Source organism: Coregonus clupeaformis, unplaced genomic scaffold, assembly GCF_020615455.1.
Source record: "Coregonus clupeaformis isolate EN_2021a unplaced genomic scaffold, ASM2061545v1 scaf1872, whole genome shotgun sequence".
Taxonomy (NCBI): Eukaryota; Metazoa; Chordata; class Actinopteri; order Salmoniformes; family Salmonidae; genus Coregonus; species Coregonus clupeaformis.
This window is the reverse complement of record NW_025535326.1, coordinates 18,139-29,599: the sequence shown is the minus strand read 5'-3', so window position 1 is coordinate 29,599 and position 11,461 is coordinate 18,139. Positions and strand designations below refer to the sequence as shown.

Sequence of the window (11,461 nt, the reverse complement as noted above, 5' to 3'; positions counted from 1 at the left end):
GGTGTTGCTGGAGATGAAGATGAAGTTGAAATGTCCCTTTAAGAAACAAGAAGTTGGTAAGAAATGATCCTCCATATACTTATGTCCCCATAGAAAAATTCAATTTTCACATATGATGTTTGGGGTGGTGCTGGAGATGATGAATATGAGGTTAAATAGATTAAATGTTTCCTTTAAATAGTATTGTCAATCCACACAATATGTTAGTACTTATCCTTGTATCACTGAGTCCATTCTGTAGGTTAATGTCTTACTACCCCCAACTAGAAGGTGTTTCATTAACTATGTGGAAAAACATTGTTGCACTTATAAGCATATAACTTCAGATCTGACATGGTCCTTTGTTCTGGTACCAAAGTGAGTCCAAAATGGCACCCTATTCCCTACATAGTGAAAGTACAGTACTATGTAGGGAACAGGGTGTAATTTGGGGACGCAGCCTGACCAAGGTGAGTAAAGGTAAGGAGGCAGGATTCCTGAGTGCATGGTGCTTCCCCTTCAGACCTGCATTACAGCATCATCATACCTAGTACACCTAGCAGGATCAGAAGAGCTATGGAGGAGAGAGAGAGAGACAGAGAGAGAGAGAGAGGGAGAGAGAGAGAGAGAGAGAGGGAGAGAGAGAGAGAGTCAGAGAGAGTGAGAGACAGAGAGAGTGAGAGACAGAGAGAGAGAGAGAGAGAGAGAGAGAGAGTCAGAGAGAGAGAGAGACAGAGAGAGAGAGAGAGAGAGAGAGAGAGAGAGAGAGAGAGAGAGAGAGAGAGAGAGAGAGAGAGAGAGAGTAGAGAGAGCAAGAGAGAGAGAGACAGAAAGAGGGACAGAGATACAATTATTTAACCTTTCATATTGGTTTTCTACTCTAGGTAACATGGGATTATATGAGATTAGTTATTACGGTAACATTATAATAACTTCCATGAATTGCAACGTTATGCATGGTCATACATGTTCTTGCAGTGCATTTAATGCTTATACATTATTTTATAAATAGTTTATTAATGCTTAATCATGTTATCAGTTATCATTATAAAGTGTTAGTGGTGCTTCTTATGGGCTTATTACCTTGAGACAGGGTGTGCTGCAGGACAAAGGCGTGGCTGGAGGGAGCAGCAGTAGTGGAGGGTCTAGCAGTAGTGGTGGCATTACCAGTGGTGGTGTTGGTGTTCAAAGAGTTGGTCACAGTAGCGGTGGAGTTGCCCAGGTCCACCGCTTTATCACCGACCAGGACAGCAGTGGGACTACCCAGTGTTCCTGAGGGAGGTGAACAAGGAGAGAGAGAGAGAGAGAGAGAGAGAGAGAGAGAGAGAGAGAGAGAGAGAGAGAGAGAGAGAGAGAGAGAGAGAGAGAGAGAGAGAGAGAGAGAGATAATAAGAGAGAGATAAAGAGAGAGAGAGAGAGAGAGAGAGAGAGAGAGAGAGAGAGAGAGAGAGAGAAAGTACAGAGCAAGAGAGAGAGAGAGATAGAGGTAAAGAGAGAGAGAGATAAAGAGAGAGATAAAGAAAGAGAGAGAGAGATAAAGAGAGAGAGAAGTACAGCGCAAGAGAGAGAGAGAGAGAGAGCATTAGAGACAGACTAAAAAGAAGAGATGCAGTGTCCACATGGACATTGAAGCTGATCCTACATCTCTCCCTAGGGGAAACTTCACCCCGGAGCTTGTATGGATGAGTGCCTCACCGTTATTAAAAGTCCCATTGGAGATGGAGAGGAAGAAGCTGGTGTCGGAGCTCCGGGTGGCCGTAGCGTTGGGGACAGTAGCAGAGAAGGTGCACTGGATGATCTGATCGTTGACTGAGCCTTTCATAGAGTTCACAGGTAGCTACACAACACAACAGTATTAACCAAAATGAGCATTAGACAAATGTCAGTAGGCCTACACTGTAGAATTAGTCAGGTACACTGTTATTCTCCCAGGCAGTTTCCCCAAATGGCACCCAAGTGTATATGCAGGGAATAACCGTGAGAATTAGGGTCAAATCCAACTTCAATGACCACCCAGAAAATATGGAATTCAAATTCATGAATACTGATACTTGTGCTCTCAATATCTTGTCAAACTCATCAAACTCATTGATTGAATATCAGTTCACTTCCTGAATTTGCCTGAAATCAAACCTCGGACTGTTCCAGGAAGTCCAAAATAAAACAGTGTGTTCTGATAGGTCCAACTCACCGTGTTGGTGACGGTCAGAACTCCTTTGTCGAGGAGAGCGGTGAAGAACTTCACGCTGCCGTTGTTGTTTGCGCACACATAGGTGGTGTCGTTACCACCCTGTAGAGGAGAGAGAGGATGAAATCAAATAAATAAATACAAATACATTATTATTTAAAAAGTATTCATTTAGGCTATTTCTTCCCAATTCATGAATAAAATGTAAATGTCAATACCCCAAATTGACAAAATCCAGAATTTCCTAAAGTTAAAATGACCTCTCTCCCCAACCCCAACTCCCTTGTCCTTTGTATTGTAAAATGTATAGTAATTCTAAAGGCAGTTTTCCATACCTGTGTGGAGTCTGTGGACAAGCCTACAGCGATGTAGCCGCTGGACACTCCTCGTAGCTGGAAGGAGAAGGTCTGTCCCGAGGACTGCTGGGTGGAGACGAAGAAACAGGAACCAGCCACGGACGGATCACAGTTGTCTGGCACAGCAGCACAGAACTGAGTCTTTCCACATTCCGCCCTTGAGATGTTTACCTGTGTATGAAGAGTTCATCATTAGTTGCAATCATGTTTGTTGTTCCTTTTACCTTAAAGGGGCAATTTGCTATTGGTAGATACATTTTTCACTTTTAAATGATTAACATATACCTACTGATTCTTGAAGAACGTAACTTATAAATGCCTCACAAGATTAGCTTAACTACCTCATCAGAACACAACATAATAGCTTCTTATTTAATTTTTTTAGCTTGTTTGCTGCATTGTTATAAAGCACTTTTGGGGACTTTTAAAAAGCCCTATAGAATCCTATGTGACATAGTGTAGTACATGAGTTTAATTTAAACTCCCAAACAGGCACTTCAAATGCACTCAAAATACAAATTGACAGAGTGAGACATGAATCCTAGGTAACTCACCGTGAGATCTGTGACGGTAGTGTTGACAACAGGTGCCATTGTTACGTTGGGTGCCATAGTAGCATTAGCTGCAATTGTGGTGTTTGGAGCGATTGTGGAGTTCTGTGCCTCGGCTCCCATCGCCATGTACGCCATTGCCATCATGAATACGAACATCAGTCTGCTGATATTGTCCATTCCTGATAGAGTAACAGAGATCCATTGGTGGAAAAAGTACTCAATTTTCATACTTGAGTAAATGTTAGTGTGTGAATTGGACCATTTTCCTGTCCCGCTGAGCATTGGAAATGTAACAAGTACTTCTGTGTGTCAGGGAAAATGTATGGAGTAAAAAGTAAAAGTTGTCAAAAATATAAATGGTAAAGTAAAGTACATATTCCCCAAAAAACGAATTAAGTAGTACTTTAAAGTATTTTTACTTAAGTACTTTACACCACTGCAGATATCCACATAGTAAGGATATACTACTACTACTAATAACAATAATAACAATAATAATAATAATAATAATAATAATCATCATCATCATGTATTTGGGTATTTTAAGGTACATATATTAGCCACTAATCTGTAGTTTATAAGTATGTATACAAGTAGCTAATAAATCCTTTATTATGTCTTATCAGCCATATAGTGAGACTTAATTAAGGGCTTTTCTTACTCAAACATTATAAGTAATGTGTTACTAGCCAATCCTTAATAACCTCATTATTATCTATAATAAAGGCATATTCATAGTTAATTAAGACCAAGTTACAGAACAAACAGACTCTTAGTAAGCTGTCTCAATATGGGACTGATAAGGGCATAGTACCTCAATATTTGTTCCCTATTCTGAAGTATGACCAAATATAAAACAAAGTGTTACCTGTATTGATAAAGGACAGATACAATTAATATTTTACAAATGTAATCAACAACATTCAAATGCATTGCACCGCCTTGCGTATGCTTGCATTTATGGGCTTGCACATGATGACAATGATACTACAAGCTTGTCATCTCCCGTCTGGATTCCTGCAACTCGCTGTTGGCTGGGCTCCCTGCCTGTGCCATTAAACCCCTACAACTTATCCAGAACGCTGCCGCCCGTCTGGGGTTCAACCTTCCCAAGTTATCTCATGTCACCCTGCTCCTCCGCACACTCCACTGGCTTCCAGTTGAAGCTTGCATCTAGTACAAAAGCATGGTGCTTGCCTACGGAGCTGTGAGGAGAACGGCACTTCCTTACCTTCAGGCTCTGATCAGACCCTACACCCAAACGAGGGCACTACGTTCATCCACCACTGGCCTGCTAGCCCCCCTACCTCTACGGAAGCACAGTTCCCGCTCAGCCCAGTCAAAACTATTCGCTGCTCTGGCACCCCAATGGTGGAACAAGCTCCCCACGACGCCAGGACAGCGGAGTCACTGACCACCTTCCGGAGACACTTGAAACCCTACCTCTTTAAGGAATACCTGGAATAGTATAAAAGTAATCCTTCTACCCCCCCCCATAAAAAATAGGGTGGTTGTCCCACTGGCTATCATAAGTTGAATGCACCAATTTGTAAGTCGTTCTGGATAAGAGCGTCTGCTAAATGATGTAAATGTACATTTCTAAAGCTTTGCGTTGTATCAATGGGAATATAAAACTATCATACCAGATTTAATAAATACATGAACGTACCAGTGAATAAACATAGGCGATACCATTATTAGGTTCACAATAGCAATTGGTAATTAATTATTATTACACGGTGGTGTATTCGACAACAACAAAATACTTCATAGTGAATGGGTAATATTGTTGAATTAAGAATACACCATTATTGTTTTCACATTATTAATTAGTAGACACCCTGATTAAATTAAATAATGTGACAAAAACAATGAAAAACGTCTGTATTCCAAGGAGGAGTTAATAATATCTGATCTGATAGTGTAGTTTAACCAGCTGCAACAACAACAACAACAACATATCCACCAGTGAAACGTGAAAAAAACTAGGAATACATTTTTAAAACAAAGAAATCATTTTTGTTTTAAAATATCCACAACATTAGATAAAAGAGATGGAAATGTTACCTGTACTTTTGTGACTTGGAAGATTTCTTGAAGTAAAAAGCGTCGTGGTTCTCCTTGAACTAGTTGTCCTTGAAACTAATGTAAGTCACAGGTGCGCTCGAGAACAGGTGTCCATGCGGCGATGTCACCACCTAAGCTCACTCTCCCGCTATTTAAAACAGCACTCGCGGGACAAAGGATTGAGAAACCTGCCTCTCTGCTCAATATCATGCAGGTAGGTGTGACATAGTCTTCCCAGGGGAGGGGTGAACCGGTGACAACACTCAATGGAAACAATGATGTTGTTAGGCCTACCCCTGCTCCTCCTCCGACAATAGATATGTAGAGTCACCCTTTTTGTTAAAGACCCATCTTCCTGGCTCCAATTTCTTCTACTCACTTCCTTGTGTATAAAATATGCTTGGTGACTACAGGCAAGGCAATTTGCAAAGAAAGGGTAATAATATCATTTAGTTAGCTACCAATATATACAATTCAGGCCTAAATATAATCCACATCCAACGCCAAATGATATTTAATTTGTTTTAAATACAGGTATTCTATGATTCATTCCAGGCCAATAACACAGAGTCATTCACACCTGTCTAACTCCAGTAACACGTTATTCTTGCTCTGTTTGATTGATTAAGTTGAGTTGAGCGTCAAACAGTGGAGGGCAGGCAGTCTTTTGAATTCAATCTTGATTGTGTCAAGTGGCCCAAAGGGTTAGACACCAGTTTTGGTGAATCAAGAAATTACATACTAGCTTTAGTTTCAATGGATGAAATTGATGACATTACATTTGTCTGGAGGTGACAGAAGTTTAAGATATGGATGTCCTATTTTCATTAACAAGCCAGATAAAGAAAGTGCAATATTGTGAATCTAGTTATGTGTGTATTATGAAATACTATATATTTTTTAATATATTTCATATACATTTTCCACACTGTCATGGATTATAGTATCCCACCCTAGTGTTGAAAGGGAATCATTAATAATATAAATAATATGCCATTTAGCAGACGCTTTTATCCAAAGCGACTTACAGTCGTGCGTGCATACATTTTTGTGTATGGGTGGTCCCGGGGATCGAACCCACTACCTTGGCGTTACAAGCGCCGTGCTCTACCAGCTGAGCTACAGAGGACCACGACCACGACCTTAATCATTATCAATACCCCTGTCTGACATCACTTTGTGTGTTTGACAACACTCATATCAGAGACACACCTTACCAATAGACAGATTCCACAGAGCAGACAGACAGAGAGGACATACCTTTAAAGAACTTCAATTTAAACATAGTGTGGACTGGAATATCATATTAGTAGTGTACCTACCTACCTACCTGTTGGAGGGGAAGTAAGGTTAGGTCAGAGGTCAAATAGGAAGTGAACTACTGCATAATAACAGTCCATTCAATAAGAACCCCAGGCTTAGTTCAAATACATTCCTGGGAGGGTTGGGTTTGTACAATCAATATGGTGGAACACACACACCCCTCTCCTCTCTTCCTCCTCTCCTCTCCTCTCTTCCTCCACTCCACTCCTCCCCTCTCCTCTCCTCTCCTCCTCCCCTTCTCCCCTCCCCTTCTCCTCTCCACTCCTCCCCTCTCCTCTCCTCCTCCCCTCCTCTCCTCCTCCTCTCTCTTCCTCCACTCCACTCCTCCTGTCTCCTCTCCTCTCCTCTCATCCTGTCCTCCTCTCCTCCTCCTCTCACTTATACAATAACATACAGATCGGTGATGGAAGACGGGAAGGAATAATAGATTTCTAGGAGCCTCGTGATCAATGACGTACACACACACGCACACACCTCAAGTCACATGATCTCAAATTACAAGGGGAAAACCAATTCTTCACACATGCATGCACATGCACACACACACACACAGTCTTGTATAACTAACCTTGTGGGGGCACACAATTCAGTCCTGTTCAAAATACTATTTTCCCTAACCCCTAACCCTAAACCTAACCTTTACCTTACCCTAACCCGAAAACCTAACCTTAACCCTAACCCTAAACCTAGCCCTAAAACTAAGCCTAGCTCATAAACCTATTCCTAAACGTAAGTCTAACCCTAACACTAATTCTAATCTTAACCCTAAACCCCCTAGAAATAGCATTTGACCTTGTGGGGACTAACATAATGTCCCCAATTGGTCAAATTTTTGATTGTTTACTATTCTTGTGGGGACTTCTAGTGCCCAAAAGTATAGTTAAACCTCTTAAATGTAATGGCAAAATGTAGATTTCCACCTAAATAGACACACCCAAAGGTAACTGCTATTCATGTGTAATTACATGATTCTGACATGCAAAAACGTTGTATATTTGGAAAGAAGACATCTGGGAGATGATGAGGAAATGATCAGAAGATAGATAGGAGTTACATAGTTCAGAATACACAAGATCAAGCACACACAAAATAACCATTATTTTATTTTTTATTTTGAAAGTCATCTTTCATTGACAAGCTGTAAATGAATTATTGATGACATGAGCTGGAAACACATCAGATGGCTTCCACAGCATGTGAACAATATCAGATTTTTTTTGATAAACCTAACAACTAGAAATGGGCAGTTGTTTTAGTAAGTTATGTCAGGTGTGGTCACGGGACGTTTCCAAGTGTCCTAAACCTCTCCAAGTGGCATATGTCTGTAAATTAGATCATTCAAGTGCTATTAGATATTTGCAATCCTTAAATGCTATTTGTTCAGTATAAAAACACAATTTCTACCATATCAACCTCACTCAAACATTGTGATGGTGTTATGGGGTATCCAGGGTACATTCAAGTGTCCTTTGAACCTCTCCAAAGTGTCCGAATGTGGTAATTGCGACTGTTTTTGCACACTGGATGTGCCTAAAAGTTTTTGTTCACTATAAAAACTAAATTTCTACAACACCAACCTCTCTCAAACGTTGTGGTGGTGTCTGAACGTTTAGCCTAGGCATATCCAATGTATTGGTCCCACATACAAATGAACTGTTTACTGAAAACAATATAAAAAGCAACAGATATACATAGAAAAAAAAATATATATATATATAAATGTCTTATCAAACACAAACTTGGTTACACCGTGTCCTTCAAAAATAGAAATAAGCTAAACTATTTACAAAATGGCATTCGTGTTTGTTTGACATCCCAGGTGTAGATGATTAGATTTCACTTTCAGCATAGCTTGTGCATGTCGTGATAGTCTTTGAAGTAGTCCCTCTCTTCCAGGGAACAAAAAGCGAACTGGAATTTCGGACAGAAGATCTGGCATTTCACAATTTTCTCCCCACTGTGTTTTGTGCAATGCTTGCAGTTCTTCCTTTTGTCTTTTGGCATGTGTGTTGCATAGTGGCGCTCACCTTGAGTGGGGGGTTTTGTTATGGTTTTGAGGTTGATTTGGGCTCCCTAATTCAGACATTTCCAACACCAGCTGCTCTCAGAAGGCCAACTGGGAGAGAGGGGTTTGAACCGATAGAGTGGGGAGTTGCTCCAGTTGTCAACTAGTCTTGATACCTTTACCAGTCCCCTGTAAATCACCAAGGAAATGTGGTTGAGCATGTCACCCATGGTGACAGGTTTCCAGGACATCTTCCTTCCCCCTGCTGCTTCCTGTCCCCATACTTGTTGGTATGACTAATTAGTGTTCCCAGTACAGAGGTGGTAAAGTAGAGCTGAAACAGCTGTAAGAGGGTGTATGTTTTCATCACTAACCAACTGTGGGACTTCAGGTCATTTGGGTTTAAACTTACATTGTTCTGGCTCATCATCTTCAAGGACCCTTATGCCACCTGTCCTCAGTTTCATCTTCCTCTGTTGTGCTGCTTCCTCTGTCTCCCTCTTCTCTGTTGAGGCCTAGATCTCCTCCTGCCCTCGCACCTCCAGATGAACTTCGCAGAGAGGGAGTGATGCCAGGGCCTGCAGTGAGGGGGTATTTGAAGAGGAGTGGGGCCTTTGTCGAGTGGTGGAAAATCGCTCCCTGATCCGAGTCCGACTCCAGTATCTTATTCAAAGACTATGTCGGTATACTTATTCATAGCTGCCTTCTTTTTAGGTTCCTGTTCGATATTCTTAGTTTTTAAATTTTCTCCCCCCTTCAGAAGCCATCTTTTATGCTAAAGCAATTAAATTAAAGCGATAAAATCTGTTTACAAAGTAATGTAGCGTGCTCGGTGCATCCTCGTCTCTGAGCCAGGTAGCAATAGTTCGCATTACGCAGAAAAGGTTCTAGGCCTTGCTTTGTCCACCCAGGTCAACTGCATATCCCTGAAAGCTTATCTCATTGGCTACAAGACTGTCAAGGTGCCATAGTAGCTAATCCCCTGTGTAATGGATGCCCTGAGCAGGCAACATCATATTTTGATGAGCAAAGACACAGTCACTCAGTGGACATTCGATGTTGCCATTAGGTCATACATCATCAGATAACATTGGCAATAGGCTAGATTTGTTCCTACCAACCTTAATGTAATACCCCCCATGTAGCTATAGCTCAAACACAGACCAAATCGGCACTTACCTTGTCAGAAGTTTACTGTTTGGTGAAAAGCGTTTTGTAAAATAAACATTTTGACTCTCGGGTCTGGTGATCGATAACGGTAGGTCAAAGGCAGACAAATAAGATATCCTCATGATCTGTGGAGTTCCGGCTTTCGGTGTGTATCAACGTATTCCGTGTTTATTTCGTTTATGCTTCTGGCAGCTAAATGGAATGTAGGTAGCAGCCATCTTGAAATGAGGTCATCGGCTCGGCCTGCCCTCAAAATTCGTATGCCCATATATGGTAGTACATCATACCAAAGATTTGAAGGCACCGATCAATAGCCAAGATATTCAGCTTTCCGCAGATACCCTGCTTTTGCAGATACAGTGGGGAAAAAAGTATTTAGTCAGCCACCAATTGTACAAGTTCTCCCACTGAAAAAAGATGAGAGAGGCCTGTAATTTTCATCATAGGTACACGTCAACTATGACAGACAAAATGAGAAGAAAAAAAATCCAGAAAGTCACATTGTAGGATTTTTTATGAATTTATTTGCAAATTATGGTGGAAAATAAGTATTTGGTCAATAACAAAAGTTTCTCAATACTTTGTTATATACCCTTTTGTTGGCAATGACACAGGTCAAACGTTTTCTGTAAGTCTTCACAAGGTTTTCACACACTGTTGCTGGTATTTTGGCCCATTCCTCCATGCAGATCTCCTCTAGAGCAGTGATGTTTTGGGGCTGTCGCTGGGCAACACAGACTTTCAACTCCCTCCAAAGATTTTCTATGGGGTTGAGATCTGGAGACTGGCTCACGGCCACTCCAGGACAGCTTGAAATGCTTCTTCACGAAGCCACTCCTTCGTTGCCCGGGCGGTGTGTTTGGGATCATTGTCATGCTGAAAGACCCAGCCACGTTTCATCTTCAATTCCCTTGCTGATGGAAGGAGGTTTTCACTCAAAATCCTGGGTGAGATCTTGCGTGGAGCCCCAGATCGAGGGAGATTATCAGTGGTCTTGTATGTCTTCCATTTCCTAATAATTGCTCCCACAGTTGATTTCTTCAAACTAAGCTGCTTACCTATTGCAGAGATTCAGTCTTCCCCAGCCTGGTGCAGGTCTACAATTTTGTTTCTGGTGTCTTTGACAGCTCTTTGGTCTTGGCCATAGTGGAGTTTGGAGTGTGACTGTTTGAGGTTGTGGACAGGTGTCTTTTATACTGATAACAAGTTCAAACAGGTGCCATTAATACAGGTAACGAGTGGAGGACAGAGGAGCCTCTTAAAGAAGAAGTTACAGGTCTGTGAGAGCCAGAAATCTTGCTTGTTTGTAGGTGACCAAATACTTATTTTCCACCATAATTTGCAAATAAATTCATTAAAAAATCCTACAATATGATTTTCTGGAAAAAATATTCTCAATTTGTCTGTCATAGTTGGCGATGTACCTATGATGAATATTACAGGCCTCTGATAATTACAGGCCTCTATGATGAATATTACAGACCACTGATAATCTCCCTCGATCTGGGGCTCCACGCAAGATCTCACCCCGTGGGGTCAAAATGATCACAAGAACGGTGAGCAAAATCCCAGAACCACACGGGGGGACCTAGTGAATGACCTGCAGAGAGCTGGGACCAAAGTAAGAAAGCCTACCATCAGTAACACTACGCCGCCAGGACTCAAATCCTGCAGTGCAGACGTGTCCCCCTGCTTAAGCCAGTACATGTCCAGGCCCGTCTGAAGTTTGCTAGAGTGCATTTGGATGATCCAGAAGAGGATTGGGAGAATGTCATATGATCAGATGAAACCAAAATAGAACTTTTGGTTAAAAACTCAA

General features: G+C 41.4%; 1 protein-coding gene across 2 annotated transcripts; it reads right to left on the bottom strand.

Moving 5' to 3' along the window:
• Nucleotides 1–250: 250 nt before the first annotated feature.
• On the bottom strand, nucleotides 251–9,668 carry LOC121554652 (putative ferric-chelate reductase 1). 2 transcript variants are annotated; one of them, XM_041868315.2, is made up of 7 exons: nucleotides 9,652–9,668; nucleotides 3,078–3,256; nucleotides 2,503–2,694; nucleotides 2,171–2,269; nucleotides 1,675–1,816; nucleotides 1,063–1,251; nucleotides 251–553 (listed from the first exon to the last, which is right to left on the bottom strand). In XM_041868315.2, exons 2-7 carry the CDS (start codon nucleotides 3,252–3,254, stop codon nucleotides 510–512), a joined length of 843 nt encoding a protein of 280 aa, XP_041724249.1. In that variant the 5' UTR covers nucleotides 3,255–3,256; nucleotides 9,652–9,668; the 3' UTR covers nucleotides 251–509. The 2 variants fall into 2 exon arrangements, with proteins under 2 accessions (XP_041724249.1, XP_041724248.1); XM_041868314.2 differs by lacking the exon at nucleotides 9,652–9,668 and adding an exon at nucleotides 5,145–5,265.
• Nucleotides 9,669–11,461: the final 1,793 nt, after the last annotated feature.

Bases quoted from the DNA above. Each gene is read 5' to 3' on its own strand.
- LOC121554652 (XM_041868315.2), bottom strand. From the start codon at position 3,254: ATGGACAATATCAGCAGACTGATGTTCGTATTCATGATGGCAATGGCG. The intron at 2,270-2,502 runs GTATGGAAAACT...TCTCCTCTACAG, and splicing joins TGTCCACAGACTCCACACAG to GGTGGTAACGACACCACCTA. The intron at 1,817-2,170 runs GTGAGTTGGACC...TGTGTTGTGTAG, and splicing joins TTCTGACCGTCACCAACACG to CTACCTGTGAACTCTATGAA.